The sequence below is a fragment of the Eleutherodactylus coqui genome, chromosome 6, assembly GCF_035609145.1.
Source record: "Eleutherodactylus coqui strain aEleCoq1 chromosome 6, aEleCoq1.hap1, whole genome shotgun sequence".
Classification (NCBI taxonomy): domain Eukaryota; kingdom Metazoa; phylum Chordata; class Amphibia; order Anura; family Eleutherodactylidae; genus Eleutherodactylus; species Eleutherodactylus coqui.
Window position 1 is genome coordinate 63,156,714 of NC_089842.1, and position 27,635 is coordinate 63,184,348.

General features: G+C 45.3%; 1 protein-coding gene across 5 annotated transcripts in view; it reads left to right on the plus strand.

Annotated features, from left to right (window-relative positions):
• The first annotated feature begins 22,413 nt into the window (after nucleotides 1-22,413).
• Nucleotides 22,414-27,635, plus strand: part of NCAM1 (neural cell adhesion molecule 1) — a 324,148-nt gene continuing 318,926 nt past the window's right edge. For all 5 annotated transcript variants that reach the window (XM_066606907.1, XM_066606909.1, XM_066606908.1 and 2 more), the window contains exon 1: nucleotides 22,414-22,829. In XM_066606907.1, coding sequence (XP_066463004.1) covers nucleotides 22,709-22,829 — 121 coding nt within the window. In that variant the 5' untranslated portion in view covers nucleotides 22,414-22,708. The remainder of the gene's footprint in view (nucleotides 22,830-27,635) is intronic.

Here is a 27,635-nt window from a genome sequence, read left to right on the forward strand (position 1 = left end):
ACTTACCCGAATCCCCGCGCTCCAGTGACTTCTTACTTACCTTGCGAAGATGGCCGCCGGGATCTTCACCCACAGTGGACCGCAGGTCTTCTCCCATGGTGCACCGTGGGCTCTGTGCGTTCCATTGCCGATTCCAGCCTCCTGATTGGCTGGAATCGGCACACGTGACGGGGCGGAGCTACGAGGAGCAGCTCTCCGGCACGAGCGGCCCCATTCAGAAGGGAGAAGACCGGACTGCGCAAGCGCGTCTAATTGGGAGATTAGACGCTGAAATTAGACGGCACCATGGAAACGAGGACGCTAGCAACGGAGCAGGTAAGTGAATAACTTCTGTTTGGCTCATATTTAATGTACGATGTATATTACAAAGTGCATTAATATGGCCATACAGAAGTGTATAACCCTACTTGCTTTCGCGGGACAACCCCTTTAATAAAAACCGTTGAAACTAAAAAAACATATTAAACATAAAACATATGTGCTCCCCAAATTGCTATATAAAATACAAATACTATCTATATATATTCCACAGTTATTTTTCAAAAACCTTTGAATGCTTTTCATAGGCTATTTTTAGAAACACAGGCGTCCCCTTCTGGCTTATGATCTAATGACAAGAAAAAACACAATGGAGGGGTGGGACTTCCACATCTAACCCAATAATAATATTTTAATTAAGTAGATGGCTCGACCTAACATTTCCACTTAAAAATCACAAGCTACAAAGGTTAGCATAAGCCACACAAGAAAATACCTTCTTGAGAGATGTCTTGTTTCCAAAATCTAGCATTTACAGGTCAAAGGAGTTCATCCCAGTGTTGAGGGATATCTGTGAGATATGGGACTACCTCAAATCCTCTTTGTCACCCTTTCCATCACCAGTTACCCTACTCAAGTTACTGCCACTTACAGCAAGGAAGCTTATCACCAAACCACAAAAAATCCGGCATATGTTCAGAGGACTAACGATTGGAGATCTGCAGGTAATAATGCACAAAGACCACTGAGGTAAAACACTTGCCCGAAAGAACAAAATCTCTAACTAAGACCTAGTGCCTATCACAATGTACATAACAAGCTTTAACCCTTTGCAATCCAATTTTGGATTCACGGTTTCCTAGGGGGCTTTCTCTGTCTGCCATTTTACAATGGCGCCATCTGCTGGCTAGAGCCAGTACTGGGGCATTATGGAGAGGCCCCCGTCAACAGAGCGGCCAGTAATATTCAGTAAGAATACCCTGCCGGACGTCTTCTGACATTGGAGCTGTGCAGCCTTCAATCAGAATGTCTTCAGACGTCAGACAGTGGATTGGAAAGGGTTAAAAAACAACACCCTCTCCTCGAGACCACTGATTGACTTTGAGAAACTAACCAGTAACCCTAACAAAATGCAAGAAAGATTGCTTTACTAACAAAGAACTATACCGCTGCCTCAATCGCTAGTAGGCTGACCTATCTCTTCTTGGGAAAAGGAATTGGGTGTCAAGATATATGACACAGAGCACAAAATAATTTTCAAGCTCGCATATGGTGTCTCCCCATGTGTACGGCTGCAAGAAATTCACTATAAACTATTGGCCAGCTGGTATAAAATCCCAGAGTGGCTTCATGCATATAAACTTGCAGACACGGAGAGATGTTGGAGATGCCAGGAACACACATATATGGTGCAAATGCCCCAAGATTAAACAATTTTGGTCAGATATAGAAAAGAAAATTTGAACTCATCCTAAAAAAAAGGTGATACTATCCCCAGATTTAATTACCTTAAGTAGACCCACACCTCCTTCAACCTACTGAGAGATAGATTAGCTTCATATTTCATTGCAGCAGCGAAAACTTTACTCCTGGTAAAACCCAGACTCTCCAACAGTACTTTTTTTTTGTTAAAGCTAATGTTAAACAAATCTATAGATTTGAAGACATTTTGAGTTGGACTAACCAATCACAAACATCTTTTCTTAAAATATGGTCACCATGTCGGCAATACTCAGTTCAAGTAGATCAATACTTAGACTACACAACACAATCAAGTAAGTAGTAGGGTTGGCAAATACCAGCTCCCACATACAGTATGGCGCATGGAACACTAGAAGTAAGAAACAGAAGCATTGTCCTCAATCCCCCCTCCCCATCTAATATATTATACCTTTACTCCCCCCAGGTTATGAGTCCGTAAATTGAAGTTTTTCAGCAGATATGTTTTCATACATCGAGTTTGTTTTGGTTGCTTTAATACCAGGTTTTCAGTGCTAGCAGTGTAGTTATTTTATACTGACATTATGAAGGACTTGAAGAGGTTTTCGAATCTAATGTTGCAAGCACTCATCTTTGTTATATTTAAATGTCTGAAAAAAATTGTAATTGCATGGTACTATATGTGTACTTTAACTCAAATTTCAATAAAATAGAGATTTTTGAAAAATGGAAAATGTCTCACTATTAGAGATGAGCGAGCATACTCACTATGGGCAATTACTCGATCGAGCATTGCCCTTAGCGAGTACCTGCCCGCTCGGAAAAAAGATTCGGCGGCGGGCGGGGAGCGACGGGGGAGAGCGGGGGGGGGGGGAACGGAGGGGAGATCTCTCTCTCCCTCTCTCCCCCCGCTCCCCCCTGCTGACTGCCGCAACTCACCTCTCACCCGGACTGGCAGCCGAACCTTTTCTTCCGAGAGGGGGGGTACTCGCTAAGGACAATGCTTGATCCAGTAATTGTCTTTAGAGAGTATGCTCGGTCATCTCTACTCATTATCTGGTTTTAGGAAAAAACTTTGGTAGTGTTAGCCAGTAGAACAAAGCACACAGATAGAACTAAAAAAAAACTACTTAAATTTTGTTCTACTGGCTAACATGGCATCAAACTTTTTTCTTTTTTATCTTTTTATGGGATACCAGAATGTACTGCACACAGATAGAACTAAAACATGCTTTCTGAAAAAAACTGGCACAACTAGACATTTTTCGATCTGCTTTTTAACCAACTTTAAGCCTCCTACACAGCAGTTTCTGTTTCAGTTACTGGCAGTTTTTCAACGTACATATGAAAATGATGATCATTATCCCCTGATTAGTACCATTGGTTAATTATAACCCTGACTATAATCTCACAAAATCCGTGACTTTGTGCAAGCGTACCTAGAAGAACTGCAAAGGGTGCTCACACCAATTACTGATTTGATTTGAATGTATCTTTTATTCATCTACTTGCCATTTTATTAATTGACAAAATAAACTATTAACATTTCTATTTTTATGTTTAATATGTTTTTTATTATTATTACATTTCGAGTTTAAACATACACACAGAGTAAAATAATTAAAAGTAAAATAAGTAAGACATAAGATGTCTGATTCATAGCAGGTCACGCAGGACCGCAGTGTAAACTTAGGAATTTGGAGAAGGTAAGTGTTACAGCAATCAAAACCACTAGAACATCTGCTAAACTTCCTCTGAAGCCTTCTCGGCAGCCATATACAAAATAAAAAAAATATTATATTATAACTAGAGATGAGCGAGCATACTCGTCCGAGCTTGATGCTCGTTCGAGTATTAGGCCTCATGTCCACGCGGAAATCAGGCCCGCTACGGATTCTCCATGGAGAATCCATAGCGGGTCCCTCCTGCCCCGCGGACATGAGCGCTAAAAATAAGAATAAATAACAATAAACTTACCTCTCGCACGCTCCGGATCCTTCCTTCGCCGCGGCGCCATCTTCTCTTCTTTCTTCGGCCCGGCAGATGCACAGGATGACGTCGATGACGTGCCCCGCGCATGCGCCGGCCCGAAGAAAAAAGAGCCGGCCACGACGGAGAGGAGATGAAGCCGCGGCGAAGGGAAGATCCGGAGCAGGTGAGTATATTCCGATTTTGGTCTCCCGCGGATCCGGACGGCTTCCATAGGCTTCAATAGAAGCCCGCGGGAGACCCGCACGAAAATGGAGCATGGTCCAGATTTTTTCATGCTTCATTTTTTTTTAAATCACTTTTATTGACCATCCGTGGGTATTTATCTACCTGCGGGTGGTCAATGCATCCCTATGGGATGCGGATCCGCGGGCAGGAGAAGAGTTAAAATCCGCTGCGGATTTTAATTCTTCTTTTGCCCGTGGACATGAGGCCTTAGGGTGCTCGAGATGCTCGTTACTCGAGACGAGCACCACGCGGTACTCGTCTCGATTAAACGAGCACTGACCATTGAATTCAATGGAGCCGGCAATACAGCTGGCTCCATTGAAAGCAATGGGCTGCCGGCGAGCGCGGGATAAATTTGCGGGAAGGGCTTAAAAATATAAGCCCTTACCTGAAAATCATCCTAAAATGTGTAAAAATTAAGAAAAAATGTATACTCACCTTTCCGCTGCAGCCGGAGTTCAGCCGCGTCTGGCTGGCAGTTCTCCTGAACTGCTCTGAGTAGTATTCAGCAGCCGAGGATTTAAAATGCCCGCCCGCTGAATGAGCTGTCTCTGATTGGTCACAGCCTCACCAATCAGAGGCAGCTCTCACTCACACCCATTCATGAATTCATGAATGGGTGAGTGCTGCCTCTGTTTGGCTCAGCGCAGGGACCAATCAGGGGCAGCTCTCAGCTGTCATTCAGGAGGCCCTGAGTGAGCCTCTCCAGAATGATTTTGTAGATATGAGAAAGAGCCTGAACCGGGAGGTGGGGGTGGGGGGGCTGCACGCAGGAATAGTTCCTCGATGGGCTCAGGGGGAACAGTTCTATTTTTAAGAGAATTCTTACTTTGCAGTATTTTTTCCATACCTGCCTCACACTTTTGCACAGTACTGTAGGTAAAGAACCCAAAATCTACAATTTAAACCTCACCCTCCTGTCTTTCATGCAGCTTTGCTCTCTTCATGTATGTAATGAATGGAATCAATCTTTTTAAGTATCTGGCCCTTAAGCGAGTCACAGGTCATGTGTGCCAATAAATCCAGTCCTCATAAAACATGACGGCCCCCACAACAGGTGCCGGGTCCTAACCCCAATTGATGGTTCTTTTATTGCCGCACAACTTATGTTAATAGCTTCTACACAGGCTGCCCAGTTTTATTCTGTGGTTGAAAGAGATTTCTTAATTTAAACTGTTAAGTTATTTCATCTGAGTTTTTAAAATGTGTTAATAACGAAGAGCTGAACTGCAAATCACAGAAACACCACCATATTGTAAATCTGTTCTCACCTCCAAGCGTGCAGATATTTACTGAACTCCCAATACAGTAATGCAACTCGATATTTCACTTACTAAAATGTTAATTACTGGTGAAAATAAAATTTCCTCTTATTTTCAATGTGACGTTTAGTTCTGTAATACACTTTTACCTTCTTTTATGTTTAACCCTTTACCAAACAAAGTATGTTGAAGTGCTTAAAGAGGATCTCCCTGAGGTTCTGTCCACAAGTCCCCTTTCGGAAGCTGTATATTATGTGCCGAGGACTGGATTGGCTCCCATGGTATGTGATCAGAAAAGCATGCTATGAAAATCAGGTCTTCCTGTTGAGCTTGTGCTTGTAAATGGTTGCCAGACTAAACAAACAGAGCCGCAGTGTAAGGCACTGGTGCAACTATAGGTGATGCAGGGGATATGGTAGCACCCAGGCCCAGGAGCCTTAGGGGGTTCATAAGGCCTCTCTTCTCCATATAGGGAGCTCAGTATTATGAATAAAGCATTATAGTTGGGGCCCTGTTACAGGTTTTGGATTGGGGCCCAGGAGCTTCAGGTTACACCTCTGCATTAAGGGTTTAAGAGAAGTTGGGGGGCCCCAAGATAACCTTTTACAACCCGGCCCATGAGCATTTAGCTACGCCCCTGGTAAAGCATTGGTGAAATAGAGCAACAGAGGTATTCCATGGTGAAATGTTTGTATGCTGCAGTCTGAAAGATGCAAAGATCACAGTTTTGACATACTGGATAACTAGTAGCAAATCTGTATGCGTGGACTATGTATGGCGGCGCAGGGGGTCCCGTAGTGTGCCGTTGTATGATGCCGACGTGAGCCATCTTATTTTTTTTCTTTTAAAGATGTGCCACTAAAAGCGAATACCCTGGTAATATAAAACCAAGAACATGGATAGCATTCTAAGGGCAGATTCAGATGAGCGTGGTTTTCTCCCCCTATATGGCAGTCATAATCACAGCAGTATAACGGGACAGAATGAAACCGCTGATCTCAATGGGATTTCAGTGGTTTTTGTTTTCACCAACTCTTTACCTGGCCGGGAAAAGATAGGATCTGTGTTCCTGCTGGTCTTTTAAAACTCCCACACTCTGCCACAGAGTTTAAAAAGCCGGCGAAGGGGAAGGGATTCCCCTCATTCGGGTGCAACTACGCTCCTTGGCGCTGAGTGTAGTTGCGGCCACGCTCATGGAAATAAGCCCTAAGGCATATGCACTTGCCCTCCTAATGGGTACAGACATCTCACCCATCTGTACAATCCAAACAAAGAAGAGAAATAGAGGGCAGCACCCAAATAGTGGTTAAAAATCACAAAGTTAAATCCAAAGATGCAACATTTCAGCTGAATATAGCTTGAAATTGGCTCTACCCTGTTTCCCCCGAAAATAAGACGTGTCTTATATTAATTTTTGCTCCAAAATATGCGCTACGTCTTATTTTCAGGGGGTGTCTTATTTCGCGGCGGCAAATCCGTCTGTGGCCGCTAATCCCTCAATTGGCCAGCTTTGTGGACAAAATTTCTCGGAAATCCCGTCCACATGGGACAGCAAATCTGTCACGGCAAAGCTGGGAGAAGCCGGTGTTGTAGTGCGGATTCACCGGCCACAGAAACGGAAAAGCGTGCAGCCAGGTCGCTTCAAAACAAGCGGCTGAGTGCCGTGGGTTTTGAAGCAGCGCTTTCCCGGCGGAAATCTCGCCGTTTATCGCTGTGGCCAAACTGCGAGATTTCCGCTGGAAATACGCTCTGTGAGAACCCAGTCTTAAGAATCACACACAGGTTGCGTGACTCATACACAGAGCCATAAAAAAATAAGGGCTGTAAAGTAACGTACCTGTCTGCAGACAGAAGGTCCTGGACCACCTGTAAGCAGGGATGGTATTGTAGCTTCCGGCCACCAGGGGGGACTCATCACAGCAGATGTGTACAGCAGGAACAGAACGTACAGTATGGACTTTTCCAGCCAGCAAGGGGAGCTCACAACAGCACACTCGTACAACACAGCAGGGACAGGATAACAGCAGACTGTCTGCAGATCTACTTATACATCTGGAGGTAGGAGACAACGGGGATGGCAGCAGGGGACAGGCCTCTTGACTTGCCTGCACACTTTACTATGCCTTACTATCGGGGGGGTGCCTTATATTTGGGACTTCTGCAAATTTCAGGGGGTGCCTTATTTTCGGGGAAACACGGTAACATCTCTGGAATGAGCTTTATGTTATTTTGTAACTGCTAATTGGGTGCTGCCCTCTATTTCTCTCCTTCTTTTACCTCTGTATTGCGGTATGTGTTGTTAAATGGCACATATTTTCTTACAGATTCGGCATGGGCAAGAAGTATGGTATGGACTCAGAGCAGTCTAAGGGTACTGTACTATGAACCAATACACCACAGCATCATACTACTGTCATGTGCAATGGGCCCATGAAGCCATGAAAATGTGCAATTTGTGGACCTCTAGGTGACACTAAAGACATGAGAAACAGTTACTAGCTGAGTGATATGTGATTTTCTCTTGTGTTATTCTTTTATACCATTGTTTTCTTAAAAGAGTAGTGTGCAAGCTTGATAACTACTCCATTCATTCAGTGCCTGCTGAGATCCCCATGATTATGATCATTGCGGGTCCCAGCAGTTGGACCCACACTGATCATGAGAATGAGGGTTCCGACAGTCCCTGAATTAATAAACTGTGGTCATGCATGCGCATCACTGCTACATTCATTTTCTTGGGACTGTCACAAATGGCCAAGTTCAAATGCTTGGCTACCTCCTGCAGTTCCATTGATATGAATGGATTGGCCATGTGCATGCTGTGATCCACCCTCATTCTCGTAAATGGCGTGGATCACAGAAATCCATCCCTTGCCAATCAGATAGTTATCCTCTATCCTGTGTATAGGGTATAATTTCAGTTTGTGGGATAACCCTTTTAATTATAAGTTTATCAATATAGAAAATGAATTTGGAAGCCGAGTTGGCTCCTTCTTCAGTAAGCTCTAAGACTAAAAAATAAAAAAAACATATACTCACCTCTCTGGCGCTGTCAAGGCTTGGCGAGTCTAGCCGCTTGGTCCTCGGCACTGCTCTGAAACTATTTCTCTTAAAAGGGCTGCGTCTGATTGGCTGAGCACTCAGCCAATCACAGGCAGAGCTCACCCATTTATTGAATGACAGCTAAGTGCTGCCTGTGATTGGTCACAGCGCTCAGCTTTTATGGCTCTTAGACAGCGCTATACACTAGTTTTAGGGGTTTTGGTGAACTAATTCAGAGTGAACTGAACTGTTTGCAAAAGTTTAGCAAACCAACAGAACTTTTCAAAAGCTTGCTCAGCATTATTCACCATAATAATTTGCAGAAACAGTACTTATGCATGTATCTCATATAGTGTGGTATGCAGATAAAGAAGCATCTACTGAGCCACCAGTGGTGCTCTGTGCTTTCAGGTCCACAGCGTGAACTGTCACTGAACATGAGCCGACCATAGGTGGTTGTGCCATCCTCATGTGCTGCATTTGGATACAATCTGATTTTACATAATAAAACACCAAAGAGTACATGGTGAGTACAGCAACCTTTATTTAATGGTAATATTCACCTTACTGATCCAGCATCACTCCTATTCTGATGCTTTCCTGGGTCCCCAGCTGGTTTTCGGACTTCCTGGTCCCTGTTGATACAGATATATGATTATTGCAGCTAGTCATTGGCTATGGTCACTATTACTACTGGAACTGTGGGGGTTGCTAATACTACTGGGATGACTATGGGGGTCACTATAATTACTAAGGCCAATATACAAGCGCTGCGGAATATGTTGGCACTATATAAATAAAGATTATTGTTATATAGGGGACACTATAACTACTGGAGCCACTATGTGAGGTCACAGTCACTACTGGAACCACTATAGGGCACCCGATTACTACTAGGGGTCACTCTTATTACTGGGGTCACTAAGGAGGTCACTATTATAGGGGCCACTTTTAGTATACAGTCTTACAATTACAATCGGCCTTTTGAGGGCAATCATACGGCTGGTGTGGCCCTTGGTGAAAATGAGTTTGCCACCCCTGATATAAGTGAACAATGCAATATCACACATATCAAATATTGACAGAAAAATAGTGATCAAAATAGTCAAGCAACTTTTGGAAGAAATTTGAAAGGAAAAATCAAAACAATGCCTGGTTGTTACATGGTTAACCCCCTCCCGCTGCAGCCCTTTTTTTTCAAGTTTCATTTTTCTATCCCAACTTTCAAAAAAATCATAACTTAGTCACATGAGGGCTTGTTTTTCTGTGGACCAGCTGTAATTTTCATTCATTTTCATTTAACATTCCATAAGGTATTGTAAAACTTTTAAAAGTTTCTGAGTGGGGTTAAATGAAAAATACGCAATTTCAACATTTTTGAAGGCTTTTGCTTTTTTTTACATCCAAGGTGCTATAAAATGAGGTTATCCTTATTCTGTGGGTTGGTAAGTTTAGTGCAATCCCAAATTGTTTTATTTTTTTAAGTAGTACAACACAAAAAACTATATCACCTCTAGGCCTCATGCACACAGCACGCACGGAATCCGTCTCTGACCGTGGCGGGTGATCCTGCGTACCTGTCGTCAGTGCGGACCTGTCTTCTTCTGGCTTCTCTGTTCTGTGGCGGAGGCTCTGCACGGCTCGCTTTAAAGGAAGAAAATGGAGCATGCTGAGATTTTTCATCCACAAGCGGAAACTGCAATTGGTTTTCCCTCGTGTGTGTGAAGAATCGTTTTTCCATAGCATGCTATGAACAGTTATTGCTGTGGAGCCCAGAGGCGGACGCCAGCCCCAGATTCCACAGCAAAAATCTGCCCCTGTGCATGAGGCCTTAAAGATGGCTTTCTGTCACCATCTTGTGACCCACATAATTTTTTCATATTTCCATTGTGCAGCTGTATGAAGGCTCATTTTTTGGAGGTGTAGCCTGTAATTTTCATTGGTGCCATCTTGGGGTACATAAGACTTTTTAATCACCTTTTATGCCATTTTTGTATTGGAGACAGGATGACCAAGAGAAGCACAATTCTGACATTTCATTTTTTCAGCATGTGGGATTAATAATGTGATATTTTAATAACTTGGGCTTCTACGGATGTAGGGATACCATATTTTTATGTGATGATTTGGTAAAGAGGCTTTTTTAATCCCTTAGTGACCCGCCCATAGTCTTTTTATTCTGGCTTGCTGAGCTTTAATCCCCAGGGCCATAAAAACATGCCAGCCAGAAGTAGCCTGAAGCTGTTATGGGGGGCCGCTATAAGCAACCCCCGATCATGTGATCGCCGCTATCGAATCCTTAAGGGCGATCGCATGAAAGTAAAGAACAAGTTTAATAAAGTTAAAGTTTCAGCTTCCCTCCTGGATTGGATCCATGAGGGTAGCTGAAATTACTCCTTGATGTCCTGCATAAAATGTCGCGTGCATGCGCAGAAGGCCTGGGAGCCTGGCTAATATGAGTAGCCGAGAGCAGTGAGATGTCACCGGGAGCCGCTGAATGCGGTTTCCGGTCACATGATCGCCGTTATCCAACGGCGATCATGTAAAGTTTAAAAAACAGTTAAAAAAACCCGAATAAAACGTTTAAGAAGTTTAAGTTTCATCTTGATATGATCCGTGAGGGGAGTTGAAATTATATACCTAAAGCCCCCAGATTTATCCGCGGACTTTAACCCGGCTTCTGTGCACGGCGGACGCATGCGCAAAAGCCGCAGATTGCTGGGGTAATTTAAAATCTCCCTGCTCCTGGCTACCAAACATAGCCGAGCGCCTGGAGATAACGGTTATCATTTAAAAGTAAAAAAAGTTACAGTTTCTCGTTCCGTCATGAATCTGAAGTTCCCTAGTGATACACAAAAGTTAAATAAAGAAATAAAATGTTTAAAAAAAAGCAGAAAACTTTCTTTTTTGTCCCATAAGAAAATTCTTTATTATGTAAAAAATAAAAATTAAATAAATTTAAAAAAGTACAGATAAGGCCTCCTGCACACGACCGGGTCGGACATGGTATGCGCCATGCAGAACCTGTCCGAATTCTTTTTTTATCTGTACTGCGGAAGGGCCGGCCGGTGCGCCTGCACAGTGCAGATAATGCCGCATCGTTGCTAGGCGACTGCAGAAGGGCCGTGGGACGGGTGGCTTCCCTTGACTTCAATGGAAGCCATCTAGGTGGAAGACCGCACAGAATGGAGCATGCCGCAATTTTTCTGCCGTGAGTTGAAATTTCTGCTCGTGTGCAGGAAGCAGCGGTTCTCAATAGGAGGCTATGGGCAGTATTTGCTGCGGAATCCGGGGGCAGCCGCCGGCCTCGGGTTCTGCAAATCAAATCTGTCTGTGTGGAGGAGCCCTATGGGTGGCTTCACACCTGCATCAGATTTCTGCTTCTCTGCTCTGTTCAGAAAACAGTGGAATCCCCGTGGCTGAACCAATCAGGACTCAATAGACCTCATTGACCATAATGGGGTTCATTCGTTTTCCTCTCAGTTGACCACCTTTTAGCCAGAAGACAAAGTGCTGCTTGCATCGCTTTTTCTTCCGGCATGTTATTTATCCCACACAGTATGCGCTGTGAACAAGTAAAATACAAAAACGTTTTTTGTTTATTCCAATGAAATGACAAGCGATCAAAAAGTCATGTATACCTTAAAATGTGTGACAACTTGGGGGATGTAGGTAAATTAGTAGTGTGTATAATTTAGCTTATTATTTTTAACCTTTTCATGCTGTCTGTATGTGAGGGCTTATTCAGATGACCCTATATATCGGACGGGTATTCACGCCGGCCAATATACGGCGTCCATCTGTGCAATGGGAGGGGCGTGGTGGGGTGGAGCTAAGTATCGGTACTTAGCTCCGCCCCTGCCCCACCCATTGCAAATAGTGCCAAGGGGCGGAGAGGGGGCGGGAGCTCACCTAGACTGGTAAGTCACTTGGTAATACTGCTATAGTGTATTTGAGGAGATGATGTAGAGCAGCAAAGTGTACTAAAGCGATGAAACTGCTAATGTTTTTGAAAATCTATTGAAATCAACGGGGAAAAACTGATCAGTTTATTTAAGTTTTACTTCGGTTCCTCTGCTTCACAAAGGGAACAGAGAGATCCTAAACTGAGAGGAAAGCAAGTGAGAACAAGCCCTAAATTTGGTATTGATGTAACTGTATTGACCCAAATAATTAACTTAACACCTTAGTGACAACATCATTGCCTTTTTACTTCCTAGCTAAGTGGGCTTTAATCCTCAGGGACATAAAAAAAAACATGCTTCCTCTAAGGATTAACCCTTTAGTGATGGAGATTTTTGTTTTTCCTCCCCCCTTTTAAAAAATCTTAACTCCTTTATTTATCCATCGACGTCGCTGTATGAGGGCTTGTTTTTTGCGGGCGAGTTGTATTTTTCATTGGTATTATTTAATGTACCATATAATGTAACGTTTAAAAAATGACATTCCACCATCTTTCAGTGCGTCTTGTTTCGACTACGCACAGACTGCAACAAAAATGACCTGATAACTTTATTCTATGGGTCAGTGCGATTACAATACCAAACATATATGTTTTATTTTTGCTGTACTACTTGTATTTTTTTTAAGATATTTAATTTTTTTAAATTATTTTCTCCAGCGAACAATAACTTTTTTTCCATCACTGTAGTTGTGTGAGGGCTCATTGTGTGCGGTACGTCCTATAGTTTCTGGTGAAATTTCTACAATTTTTGAATGTATACGACTTTTTGATCGCTTTTCATAAAAGTTTTTCTAGGAGACAGGGTGACCAAAAAGGCGCATTTCTGATGTTCTTTATTTTTTTTTTGGACGACATTCACTGTACGCAGCAAATAATGCATTACTTTGATAGATCAAACTTTTACAGATGCAGCAATACCAAATATGTATTTTTGTTCTATTATTTAGATTCTTTTATGGCAATTATGGCAAAAGGTTTTCTTTTCAAACTTTTATAACTTTTATTTTAATAACTAGTAAAACATTATTGTTCTTATTTTTACATCTTATTTTAGTCCTCCTAGGGGACCACAACATGCAATGCTTTGATCACTCCTGCAGTATGATGTAATGCTACAGCATTACGTCATACTGCAATCTGACAGGCAGTCTATCATACTGCCAAGACAGCCCTGGAGCCTTTCAGAAGACCCCTGGCTGCCATGACATCCACATGGCACCTTGCGATCTTATCACGAGGGGGGCGTTCGGAACCTGTGAACATGGTTTGGGGGATTTAAATGCAGCTGTCAGAACTGACAGCGGCATTTAAAGGATTAACAGCCCTGATCAGCCATGTGGCTTGTCGCGAAACAGCTTACACACACGATGTATGGAGGGAGATAGCAGCATGGTCTCCCTCCATACACATCTGGCAGCTTCAGGATGTAAAGACACTATATGGCCCTCACAAAGGGGATACAATCCCGTGGGCTGAGAACATGACAGCTCCATACTGTTGGTTCTCGGAGGTAGCCGACAACCTGGAGCTGTCATGGGGGGCCGCAGGAAGATCCTACGGCACTGCGATTGGCGCTATCCAATGGATGGCGTCAATCGCATGAAAGTAAATAAAAAGTGAAAAAAACGTTTGTTTCAGCTTTCCTCACAGATCGCATCCATGAGGAGTGCTGAAACTACTCACCCCCATCCTCCCTGATGTCCCACGATAATCTGGTTCGTAAAGGGCCTTCGTCCGTCTTCTGCGCATGCGCACAGAAGTCCTCGCGCCCCAGGAGATTTAACCCTTTGCAATCCAATTTTGGATTCCAGGTTTCCTAGGGGGCTTTCTCTTTCTGCCATTATACAATGGCGCCATCTGCTGGCTAGAGCCAGTACTGCGATATGTGACATGCTGGAGAGGCTCCTGACAACAGAGCGGCAAATAATCTACAGTAAGAATACCCTCCCGGACATCTTTCGACATCGGAGCTGTGCAGCCTTCAATCAGAATGATTTACATGCCAGACAGTGGATTGGAAAGGGTTACAATACCTCTGCTCTCGGCTAGCAGGTGTAGCCAGTAGTAGAGAGATATCACCGGGGAGGGTGATCATGTAAATTTTAAAAAAAGTTTAAAAACATCAAAAAAAATAAAAAAAAAGTTTAAAAAGTTTAGGATTCCTCTCTCCTCACAGATCATATCCATCAGGGAGGATAAAATTACATACCTAAGGCCCCAAGATATATCCGTGGACCTTACCCGCATGCACCAATTGCCACAATGGCGGACGCATGTGCAAAAGCCGCAGATTGCCAAGGGTAATTTAAAATCTCCCTGCTCCTGGCTACCAAACATAGCCGAGAGCCTGGAGATTTCATGAGTGCCGTGGTACGCGGTCCCTGATCACATGATCGCCACTATCCAATGGATAACGGCAATCATGTAAAAGTAAAAAAAAGTCTACATTTTACCTCCCGTCACGAATCCGATCCATGAGGGGGGGGTAAAATTACTTACCTAAAGGTGCCTACCTACTAGCGATTGCCCCTTTGAAAACAAGGAATATCTCGCGGACTTCTGCCACAGAAGTCCGTGATGCTATCCCATTGCTTTCAATGGAGTAGGCACTGCGGCGGCCCCATTGAAAGCAGTGGGTGGCAGGCAACTCCCGTAGCGATGATTTTCGTGGAAGGGCTTTAAACATCAATAGCATGCATAAAAAAAGTAAAAAATGAGTGACAGTCATTCATTCAAGCACTTAAAGGGGTTGTCCCGCGGCAAAATCCCAAAATTTTTTTTCCATAGACCCCCACATTATGCACTGATAAAAAGAATGCATTTGTTATTTAAAAAAAAAAAAATTCGCTTACCTGGATCCCCGTTCTGCAGCTTCTTCTTTTCTTCTTTTAAAGATGGCGCCGCTGGTCTTCTCCCACGGTGCACCGTGGGTCTTCTCCCATGGTGCACTGTGGATTTTCTTCTCCAGTCTTGCGTTCCACTGCCGATTACAGCCACTTCATTGGCTGATCGGCACCACGTGACGGAGGCGGAGCTACGATGATGCGGAGAAGAGGGAGGAGCCAGGACGCCGCTCGTGAGCCCGGACACAGCCAGCAGAGGATTCTTATCGGCGCAAGCGCTGACTGTTGCGGCAACCAGAGAAGAGGCTTCATCGTCGCCATGGAGACGGGGACGCCAGCACCGGAGGGGGTAAGTGTATAACTTCTGTATGGCCAATATTTAATGCACGATGTATATTACAAAGTGCATTAATTTGGCCATACAGAAGTGTATAACCCCACTTGCTGTCACAGGACAACCCCTTTAACTCCTGAAAAAAAACCTGTGAGGTCAAAATACTTATGACAGCCCTCAGTGAATACATTAAGTGGTGTAGTTTTTAAAATTAGGTCATTTGTGGGGGTATCTATCATTGTGATACCTATGAGCTTCAAAATGTTGATAATTAATGTTAACCCCTTAACGACCAGCCCATAGTGTTTTTACGTCCTCCCGAAGTAGGCTTTATTCTCTGAGGACGTAAAAACATGCTTCCTGCAGAGAATAATGCCCCTCGGGCTGTGGACGTGACAGCTCCATGCTGTCGGTGTCCGCAGGTAGCTGACAGCATGGAGCTGTCATCCCGGGCTGTTCGGACACCCCCCCGGCATTGCGATCGGCGCTATGCAATGGATAGCGCCGATCGCAAAAAAAGTAAATAAAAGTATACAAAAGTTAAAGATTCAGCTGCTCTGATGGATCGGATCCATCGGAGCAGCTGAAATTACTCACCCAGGTCCGGCACGCTGTTCCCCGCTCTCCTGCCGCTCCGGGGCCCGAAGCCGGTCTTCTGCACATGCGCGCCAGGCGGCATTACGTCAGCCGCATGCGCAGAAGGCCCGGCGGCGCGGGAGATTTAAAATCTCCTGGCTCCCGGCTCCTGTAGGTAGCCGGGAGGCAGGAGATGTCAGCGGGGACTGCGGTGAGCGGTCCCCGGTACCGCGATCGTCGTTATCCAATGGATAGCGGCGATCGCGAAAAAGTTAAAAAAAAGTTTTAAAAAAGTCAGTTTCACCTCCCCTCATGGATCGGATCCATGAGGGGAGGTGAAAATATTCATCCCCAGTCCTCAGCGGTGTCCCGATGTCCCGGGACCCGAATCCCCGTCTGCGCATGCGCGCCCGATGATTGACATCGGTCGCGTGCACAGACGGGCTCGAGCCCTGGGAAATTTAAAATACCTCTGCTCCTGGCTGCCATGTGTAGCTAGGAGCAGAGAGATTATACCGGGGACATGATCACTGTCATCCAATGGATGACAGTGATCATGTAAAGTGAAAAAAAAAGTGTAAAAAAGTAAAAAAAAAAAAGTTAAAAAAAGGTTTTAAAAGTTTAAAAAGCGTACGTTTCATCTCCCCTCATGGATCATATCTGTGAGGGAGGATGAAAGTACGTCCCTAAGGCCCCCAGATTTATCCGCGGACCTTACCACAGCTTCTGCACACGCGCCCGTCGCCAAAATGGCGGGCGCATGCGCAAAAGCTGTGGATTGCCAGGATAATTTAAATTCTCCCTGCTCCTGGCTACAAAACGTAGCCAAGAGCATGGAGATTTAATGGGGGTCCGCGGTGAGCGGTTCCTGGTCACGTGTTCGCCATTATCCAATAATGGCGATCACGTAAAAGTAAAAAAAAAAATTTGAAGTTTCATCTCCCCTCACTGATGCGATCGGTGAGTGGAGATGAAACTTTTTACCGGAGGCCTGCGTATTTGAACCCCGACGCGATCTTCCTCCGTGGACCTTCCCGAATTCTGCACATGCGATTGCCGGCAAAAAGCCGGACACATGCGCAGCAGTCGGGGAGCCCAGGAAATTTAAAATCTCCTTGCTCCCAGCGACCAACGGTCACAGAGAGCCTGGAGCAGTGACGGGTGGCCTCGTTGAGCGGTCCCCGGTCACGTGATAAAAAGGTAGCGATCTACCTTAGCCGGTCTTACATGACCGCATAGGAATTACGGATTCTGCATGCGTCTGATCCACGGTATTACGCAGATCAATCGCATTGGATTACACAATTCCGCTCACATTAGCGGGTCGGAATTGCGTAATCCACTCGCAGAAAAGAGAACGCAGCAGGTTCTATTTTACTGCGGATATTTGCAACGTAGAGCCCATTGTGCTCCATGGTCGTGGATATACCCGCAGCCCATACGCAACTACCTTGTATACGGGCTGCGGGTACCCGTGTCATCGCTAAGCGACGGTGCGGGAAGTACAAAAAAAGGTGTACTGTGCATGACCGCCTGTGTGAGTAGGCAGTTATGCGCAGTACATTACGCAGCTGTACGCAGGGTCACAGCCGGGCTCACAGATGGGATCCGCTGCGGGCCTCCGCAAGCGGATTCCGCCTGCACCCGCGTGAGCCCGGCGTTATTCAGACAGCTACCTGTGATACGTATTTTACAAGAAGCCCCGGGAACGCTCGCCTTCCTGCAGTTCCAGGAGCACCCTGTTGAGCTCCTTCTGTGTGAGACCGCCGCACCTCATCAAGCTTACGGAGACTCACGGAACGCCACTTTTTACACCCCATACCCACCACTGAGGTCAAGAAATGACCCCCAAAAAGCATGAGAGGAGGGGGGGGATACTCGGTTTTATTGCCCCATGGGCCCATTCCAACCAGCCTCCATAATTACCCGTCTTCGGAAATACTACACAGTTCACATTTTTACTTTTATCTAAGATTTGCGAACGCCAAACAGGGCGCGGAGGGGGGGGGGGGATTTTTAGGGAGTCAATCTTTATTCTGTACAAATAAGCAATGGGGCCTGGAATTTATTCAGTTGTGCCCTAAAATCCAACAGGTGTTCCGTCCTTTATAGGCCTTGCCATGCGCCCTGTAGGTATATTAGGGCCACAATAGGTATGTTTCTGAACTCAGGACAAACGGGGGTATCCATTTTGGGGTGAACGTCTTCATTCCTATGTGCACTGTACAAAAAAAAATGTTTTTAAATTGAAAAAATTGCCAAAAAAATTGAAAATCGTAACTTTTTCCTTCTGCTTTGCTTAGATTCATTCAAATACTGTGGGGTCAAAATACGCAGTACACCCCTAGATGAATTCGTTAAGGGGTCTAGTTTTCAAAATGGGGTCATTTGAGGGGGTTCTTTACAGTTTTGGCCGCTCAATGGCTCTTTAAGTGGGCAATGGGGCCTGAAATTTATTCAGTGGTACCCTGAAATCCAACGGGTATTCCTTTCATTGTAGGCCTAGCCATGGGTCCTGTAAGTCTATTAGGGCCACAATGGGTATGTTTCTGAACACGGGACAAACAGGGGTATCCATTTTGGGGTGAAAGCCTTCATTTATATGTGTGCTGTACAAAAAAAACTGTTTTTAATTTGACACAATAGCCCAAAAAATGAAAATCCTATTTTTTTCCTTTTGCTTTGCTTGAATTTATTCAAAAACCGTGGGGTCAAAATATGCAGTACACCCCTAGATAAATTCGTTAAGGAGTCTAGTTTTTAAAATGGGGTCATTTGTGGGGGTTCTCTATGGTTTTGGGCGCTCAAGAACTCTACAAGTGGGCAATGGGGCCTAAAAGGACTTCAAGCAAAATTTGTGTTCCGAAAGCCACCGGTCGCTCCTTTCATTTTGGGCTCCGTTGTGTATCCAGACATAAGATTAGGGCCACAATGGGTATGTCTCTGAACACGGGAGCAATAGGGGTATCCATTTTGGGGTGTAAATCCTGATTTTCATGTAAAGTATAGGAAAAAAAATATGTCTTTAAAATGACAGATTTGCAAAAATATGAAATTTTACTTTTTCTCCTCTAAATTGAATTAATTCCTGAAAAAAAACTGTGGGGTCAAAATACTCATGACACCCCTCAGTGAATACACTAAGGGGTGTAGTTTTTAAAATGAGGTCATTTGGGGGGGGGGTATCTATTATTCTGACACTCATGAGCCTTTCCAATCTTGGCTTGGTATAGGAAAACAAAGTGTTCCTCAAAATGCTAAAAAGTAATGTTAAATTTGTACGTCTCCTAAATGGTTTAAAAAAAAACGAACGTTTTTCCAATGTGCGCCCAAAATAAAGTAAACGGGTGGAAATATAAATCTTAGCAAAAATTTCTATATTATGTTTGCAAATATTTAAGATATTGCAGTTGGAAATGTGAAAAAATGACGATTTTTTCAAAATTTTCCCAATTTTGGCACTTTTAATAAATAAACACAATTTCTATCGGTCTATTTTTTCCGCCTAAATGAAGCACAACATGTGGCGATAAAACAATGTCAGAATCGCTTGGATATGCAAAACCTTTCTGGTGTTTTTCCATGTTAGGGCGCCCACCCACTGGCGATTTTTTTCACTGCGAAATTCGCAGGTTTTTTTTTCTGCAGGGGGTCTATGGGACTTGTTATGTAAAAATCGCGATCGCGCAAAATCGCGATTTACCGCGATATCGCGATTTTGCGCGATCGCGATTTTAGCTTTGCATGTTTCATAGCCCAAAGAACCCTGCAGAAAAAAAAAACGCTGCGAATTTCGCAGTAAAAAAACGCTAGTGGGTGGGCACCCTTAAAGTGACACATGTCAGATTTGCAAAATTTGGCCTGGTCATTAAGGCGCAAACAGGCTTGGTCACTAAGGGGTTAAATTTCTACGTCTCCTAAATGGTTACAAATTTTTTCTAATGTGCACCCAGAATAAAGTAAATAGATGGAAATATATATCTTAGCAAGAATTTGTACAGAATGTTTGCACATATTTCAGATATTACAGTTGAAATTTTTTTTTCAAAAATGTTCCCAATTTTGCCACTTTTAATAAATATACACAAATTCAATCTGAGCAGTGCCCCCCTACCCTCTCCCTCACCGGCTCTCTGCTTCTCTTCTCCCCTCTGTAATGGGAGTGGGTCGGACAGAGACGGAGCTAAGCTCCAGCCCCCCTCCCCGCAGCCAGCAATGGGAGTGGGCAGGACAGAGCGGAGCTTAGCTCCGCCCCCGTCCTACCCCCTCGCCCCTTGCAAACGCTGGAGTGGAGGAGAGAAGCAGAGAGCCGGTGAGGGGGAGGGAAGGGGAGAACTGCTCAGATGGAAGCGTATATCAGCCGGCCGTGAAAACGCCGATCGATATCCGCTCGTGTAAATAAGCCCTTACGGAGTTATTCTATGTTAAAGTGACACATGTCAGATTTCCAAAATTTGGCGTGGTCACTAAGGGCTCATTCACAAGAGCGATTTTTTTGTTGCTGTGTTTTTACACAAGTCAATGGAAACCGTCTAATCCACGGCATAGCCACAGCTGTCACTGCTGATGTGCCGCGTATCCACGGGAAAGCAGGAGATTTAAAAAGAAAAAATTGTACTGCGCATGCGTCCAGCACATCGGCTGCCGGGCTGAAAAAAGGAGTTACAGCCGGCACGGAGGAGACCTGCGGTGGATCTGGACAGGTAAGAGAATGTATTTTTTTGTCCATGTCTGCGGGCACGGCTGGATTCCCCTGCGGGATTCAGCAAATGGAATCTGTGCGTGAAAGTGGACATGAGGCCTAAATGGATGGAGGTGGAACGAGTTGGAGATTTCTTTCAACCACTCGCCTCCATTCACTATGAACAGGCAGTTCATAAGATGCCTGTTTACATTGAGCGAAAATTCCCTCACTAGTCGTTTCATAACTACCAATGCCCCCTATCAAGTCCCGCCTTTACACTACACAGTTATCGCTTAAAATTACTTGTTTGAGCAATTTTTTGGGCTGATAGTAAGCCAGTGTAAAAGTACCCTAACGCCGCTTTCACGCGGCCGAGAAAATCGCGTAAGATTTGTGCGTTGCGAGACGCACGAGTCTTGCACGTATATGAACCCCATTTTGAATGGAGTCATACACATGAGCGGGAAAAAAATCACTGCAATCTTGTATCCTTGCACGTTCCTTGGGACAGGAAAGCACATCGCATGATGTGAGGTCTCCCACTGAAAACAATGGGAAACACTTGTGGATCATCCGAAGCAGCTGAAAGCCGCGCCGGAGGATTGAAACCTTACAGAAGTGATGGAAGGCGTTTTTTTACAGAAAAACGCCTCCCATTTGCGGGAAAAATCGCACTGGGCCCGATATTGCGCTCAGCCATGTGTAGGTAGCCTTAGGCCGCCTGTCCACGGGCATTTTTACATTGCGTTCTCCGTGGCGATAATCCGGCCCCAGGGAACGCAATGTACGCTTTCCATAGCATTTCTATGGAAAGCACAGCCCCTCTATCCACGAAAGGGAGAATTATAGCAATTCTCCACTCACGACTGGCAATTCGCAGCATCCTGCGAATTGCCGCGGTTCTTCGCGGTCAGCCTATCGGTTGACCACGGAGATCAGTCTGTAGGCTCCTGCTCCCGGGCGTTGGCTCCTGCGGCGGCGGGATACCGCAATGCCTGTGGACAGGCAGCCTTAGGCTTGTTTCACATCTGTGCTCGAGGTTCACTTTCCTGCCTCATTCGGGGAGCAGGAAAGCGGAATCCCCATGGCTGAACGGTTCCATTTTAGGACAGAACCAAACAGCGCCGAACGGACTCCACTGACTATAATGGGGTCCTGCTCGTGTTCCGCTCAGCTGCCCGGCTTTTAGCCGAAAGAAAAAGCCCTGCATGCAGCTCTTTTTCTTCCGGTATCGTGTGCCGGATCTGCGACGGAACCTCCGACCGGAAATTCCAACGCAGACACCCTAATACCCTCCTATTACCTGTATCTTATCCTTTTGACCCTGGAACAATTTCGGCAATACAAGGTGAACAGCTGCAAGGTATTCAATTTCACAGCAGCATCTGTCTACAACCCCAAAAATAAGGTTTGGGGTACTTTATACATTAGATAAATGCTAATAATGCAATTCCATAACATATGAGTTGGTCCAAAAGATCAATTCAAGCCCCAGCCACGAAAAAAAAAAACGCAGAGAGCACTACGTTGTGCAAAAAAACCCAAAAATGAATAGTCTCTCCTAAATCCTGGCAGCTCAATAGAATGCCATCCTTTGAATGTGGTTAAAACCCATTTCTTTTTTCATCAGCTCCTCTAGTCACATTTCTTTCCCCCGTACAAAAGGTAAAAGTAAGTCAATCCATTCCATCTTTTGCAAAGAGCTGCATCTGCTCTCTTATCTCTGCCCCTCTCTCCCTCTCTCCTTGTGCTTGGCGGATGCTCAGTATTTGTACAGAGGCTGCGGAGGGATACTGGTGTTGGTTTCTTTCTCTTTGCATCCAGACACCAACTTGGAGTTTCTGGCTGGGCGCATTGATCAGGTCTGCTTGCTGGGGGTTGTGCTGAGGCTCAGACTGTCACTCATTCTCTGATCAGTGCCTGCACACAGCTTACAGAGCAGCTGGCAATCCACTACAGAAAAAAAAAGAATTCCTTACAAAATCCTTACAAATCTGCAGAAGACAAAAAGCATCAAGACCCCATCTTTTTACCATTGCACTTATTACAAGCCTTTTTTTGCAACAAGGGGGGGATTCTTAAACGCCTATGTTCATCTTTGGACCCATTGTAACAAATAGGAGCAGCAGGAGAAATTCCTCTGTCTGCAGATTTACAATGCTGCAAACTAAGGATCTCATCTGGACTTTATTTTTCCTTGGAGCTGCAGGTATTGTCTTGATATTTTGCTACAGAATGTTTTGCATTTCATTGTTTGTTTATTTATTTATTTGCTGTGGAGGATGTTGCAAAGAAGAAACAGACGATTGGGCTCTTTGTTTTGTGTTTGGGGATTTACAGTAGCAATTGTCTTTTTCCCCCCATGTTATTCTATGGGAGATCTGGGATAAGGGGGGGATTGGGTGAGAAGCCCACCACCAGATCATGGAGAAGGGATGTCATTCTCATCATGGTTCCATGCATAGAGGCTGATTAATGTCCATCTATGCAGCAGCACAGCCATATGTGTGGCTTTCTGCATGCCAGGGCATATTCATCCCCATCACTTGTCTTGGGTCTGGTGATGGATGGATCTACTGTGCATGTAGTGCAACACTAGACAATGTGCCATGGGGGTCATTGCTGCTACATTGTAGGGCAGCTTGGAAGGGTTTGCCCTCCTGCTTTGGTTTTTGGAGTCTTCTGGATGAGTGCATGTTACATCTTTGCAAATGCAGCTTCTCTTTATGTGATGTGGTTTTGCAAATGAGAGATCAGCAGCCATGGCTGTGCAATAAATAGTACCAGGGAGAATTGGTTTTTGTGGTTCTACAGAACTTCCTATTTTGGGTTCTTTTGCTGTGGGAATGTGAAGTTTGTGTGTAATGGTACCCAAGAAGAAGCAGGGAGCTGGGTGGACTCCCTCCCGCATGGATTTGTTTGCAAGCAGATTTGATGATGGTTGCAGCTTCCTCCATTTGATGTGTTGCCACCTTACTGACTGCAAAGGATGGCAGATGCTGATGATGCTGGGTGACAAGATGGGTTTCTGGGGTGGTTGTTTTTTTTTTTTGCAAAAGAGGGATTTTTAATGAAAGCTCCACACAAAGATGGGGATGCAAAATGGTGTTGTGGTGGGGCTGCCCTCCTCACTGGCACTTGTTTATGCCCGAGAAGCATTTTCTGTCTGCTTCCAAACACATTGCAACAGTGCAGTGCTGTGGTAAGGAGTGGGCACACACTGGCAGGGCACACACTGGCATGTTATGTCCCCCCCCCCCTTTTATTTACCCCCAGAGCCCTGATGGAGGAGGGCAGGTGGCACCCAGGTGCCAATTACCAGCGTCACATAAACAAGTCATTGGATTGCCACTTTTATTATTTGCCTTGGTTGGGCGGCAAATGGATGCATTTGTCGCAACTTGAACGGAGGGGGCGCCGTCTTGTTGTGCATGAACGCCATTTCTATTTTTTTTTATACATATGTTGCAATTTTGTCACGACTTAACCACGCCTCTGTTGGGACTTGACGAACTGTCACGATTCCTGCACCATTTTCTGACGGTTTTCAGTGCAGGTCGCTGAATTCATTGCATGGAACCCTGTGTGACAGCAGCCGGGGTATATATATATATGTATATAGTGTGAGCTGTGTAGTGGATGGCAGCGTGAGGTGTTACTTCATGTGCGTGTCCTTGCAGCCACGGCCATTGTGCTCGGGCAGCGTACAGTACGGACGTGGTTGAGGCAGGAGGGATTGGTTACGTATGTGTTGCCCGTTATCGGGAGCAGCAGGGTCTCTACATTACAGCCGTGGGTGATGGGAGACACCCGGCTGTAATGTAGGGACGATGCTGCCGGTACACCGAGCTCTGCATTGTGGTGCTGCTGCTGCTGGTAGCGAGCTCGGTGCGCGCCCTCAGGGTGGAGGCTGTGCGCATGCGCCTCATATCCCCGCCGCTCCAGCCAATCAGCCGTGACCTCCATGGGCGGGAAAATGCTTCTTCACAGGACAACGTTCCGTTCGTCTCCTCCTCGGCGAGCGCCGCGCTGTCCTCCGCCTCACCCCATGTCCACCACCTCACACCATGTCCACCACCTCACACCTGTGTTTATCAATGCTGGTCATAGTTAGAATGGGTATTCTATCAGTGGAGACCTTAATATGACAGCAGTATGGGAGCACAGGTGGTGAAATGTGTAAAATCACTACATACATGACAGTCCAGGTGACAGGGCGATGGCTGCGCATATACGTCTGCGGTTTTCTGATTTGTCACAGATGCAGGAAACAAAAAATGGCGTCAGTGCTGACCGTTAATTAATGAATATCGACCAACAAACACTCAGTTAGCCCTTTGACTTATAACAGGCTCCACTGGGCTCCATCATGGTGGCCTTCGTTGACGGACGCTTCAATGGAGGCCACAAACTGATCTCCAACGCAGATGTGACTACGGCCTTAGGCAGGCTTCACACGGGCGATAAAATTACGCAAGATTTGTGCGTTGCGAGACGCACAAATATAAACCTCATCGTTTTGAATGGGTCATCGTTCTTTTGAATGGGGTCATACACATGAGCGATGTTTTTCCGCATGTCACCGCAATGCGGGAAACAATGGTGGTGTGTTCTGTCTTGTGAGCGCTCTCAGCGCACCGCCCATTGTTTTCATGCGATGCGATGTCTGCCTATGAAAACAATGGGAGAAACTCGGCTATCCTCGGCGGCGGCTTGTGGCTGCGCCGGAGCATCCCTGGAGTGATGCCATGCTGTTTTCACATGAAAACGCCTCGTATCCGTGGGGAATTTACATGGTGGGGCGTGCGATATGGGCGCGGGATTCACAGCCCCAGGTGGCGCCCGCCGTGTGAAGTTAGCCTTAGGCCTTGGCTAGATAGCAATTTTGGTTGCGACATACGCTGTGCGCTCAGATCTCGGTGTAGTGCGGCCGTCCTCGCATACAATGTAACAATACAGCCATGATAGTCCCAGGATTAGTCTCGAATCACAACATGACTGCCTTGGCTTCCATTACGTGTGAGGAAGGCTCTGTAACACTGCGGTCCTGTATGTAGGAAGCCATTGTGTCACTTTGGCCAACACAATATGTCCAGGGTCGTGTACGGGGTTTTAGTGTTACGCCCAGTTGCATCTCGCACATGCCCCATGCTGGGAGGTACGGGCACACCGCCCTTAAAGGGGTCGTCTTGAGTAGAATTTTTTTTGCTTTAAATGCCTGGGCAAAATAATAGAAGAATAGATACTTACCTCTCTTCGGAGTTAGGGCTCACACCCCATGCGATACGAGAGGGAGTGAGAACGCATGATAATGAAACCAATGATTTTTAATGGTTTTTATTCTCATTAGCGATGTTTGCACTCTAACCTCACATCGCAAAGAAGATTGTGCGATATCGCCCATTGTTTTCAATTGGGGCTGGCAGCAGCAGAGCTGGCCCCATTGAAATCAATAGAGGAAGACCGCGAAGCAGGCTAGGAATCACACCCCCCCCCCCCCCAGAGAGGAGAGAGGGGGGGACAGAGCTACGGGGGATCTCTGACATATCTCTCCATATTTGGAGAGATAGGGGGTGGGGCTATTAGATTTTACTGGGAGGGGCGGGGTTAGAGATGGGCAGGGCTAAAGGGGTTATCATAGTGATCCCTCTCTAGCCAAGTAAGGAACGAGGCTAGCGCGTTCCGCCCGCTAGCCCCGTCCCCTCAATTGGCTAGAGAGAGATTACTATAATAGCCCCTCTAGCCCCACACACTTGCATTTTTTTTAGTGGGACTTTCTCATGTTAAAAAGGCATCGCAAATTTTTGCTGTGCGATTTTTGTGCGATGCCTTTTTAACATTAGAACGTCCCATGGACATTCGCATTAAAAGAACGCGCTAACGCAGCGTTAAAAAAAGCAAGTGTGTGAGAACCCTAAAAAGAAGTTAAAAATAGAGTACAAAAAAGAAAAATGTAAAAAAAAATGTTAAAAGCCCCCTTTTTGTGCCTTTTCTCCTATTAATATATAAAAAATGAAAACTCCCACATATTTGGTATCGCCGCATCCGTAACGACTCGCACAACAAATTGAACACGCTTTTCATCCTGCACGGCAAAAAGTGTAAAAAAAAAAACCTAAAAAAACGGAGGCAAAATGCTTATTTTTTTCATTTTGTCTCCCAAAAAATACAATAAGGGCTGTAGTCGTTTATACGTGCGACTGCCGACACCATAAAAAGGCGTTAACGGGCGTACAAATCTAACATTTGTGTGTCCGTTCAGATAGCACGGGCCCGGCGCATATACAGTGCCGTCCCTCCCCCTCGCCAGCTCTCTGCAAGGGGAGGCGAAGGGATGGGGCGGGAGCTAGTGTGCTAAGCTCCCGCCCCCTCTTTGCCCCTTGTCAACAGACACTAATGGGAGGGGGTGGGGTGGAGCTTATCTCCTCCCCCTCCCATTGCAAACAGCTGGCAAGGGGCGGAGAGGAGGCCAGAAGAGGGAGGGAGTTTAGCAGTCGCACTGCTAAACTCCCTCCCACCTCCCTTCTTCAGCAGCTGTCATTGGCTACCTTAGGAGTCTATGTCAGCGGCCATATTCCGGCCTGGAAAGATAGTTCCAGGACTATCTTTCCTGCCTGGTGTAAAAGTGCCCGGCGCTATATTGGCCAGCTGGGCACTTTTTTGCCGCAGAAATACGCCCGTGTGATCTGATGCATTGGAATCCAATGCATCAGATGGTAGCGTATATTGGCCGTTTGTGAAAACGGCGGCTTGTGTGAATAAGCCCTAAAAGTGATCAAAAAAGCCATATGTACCCCAAAATGGTACCAATAAAAACTACAGCTCGTCTCGCAAAAAACAAGCCCTCACAGATCTTCCTCCATGGAAAAATAAAAAGGTTATAGGGCTTTGAATGCAGCGATTTAGAAAAAACAAATAATTTCCAAAAAAGGGGTTTTCATTGTGGAAAAATCTAAAAAAAAAGGTAATTCTGGTATTGTTGTAATCTATTGTGCCATTTATGTTTTCCAGTATA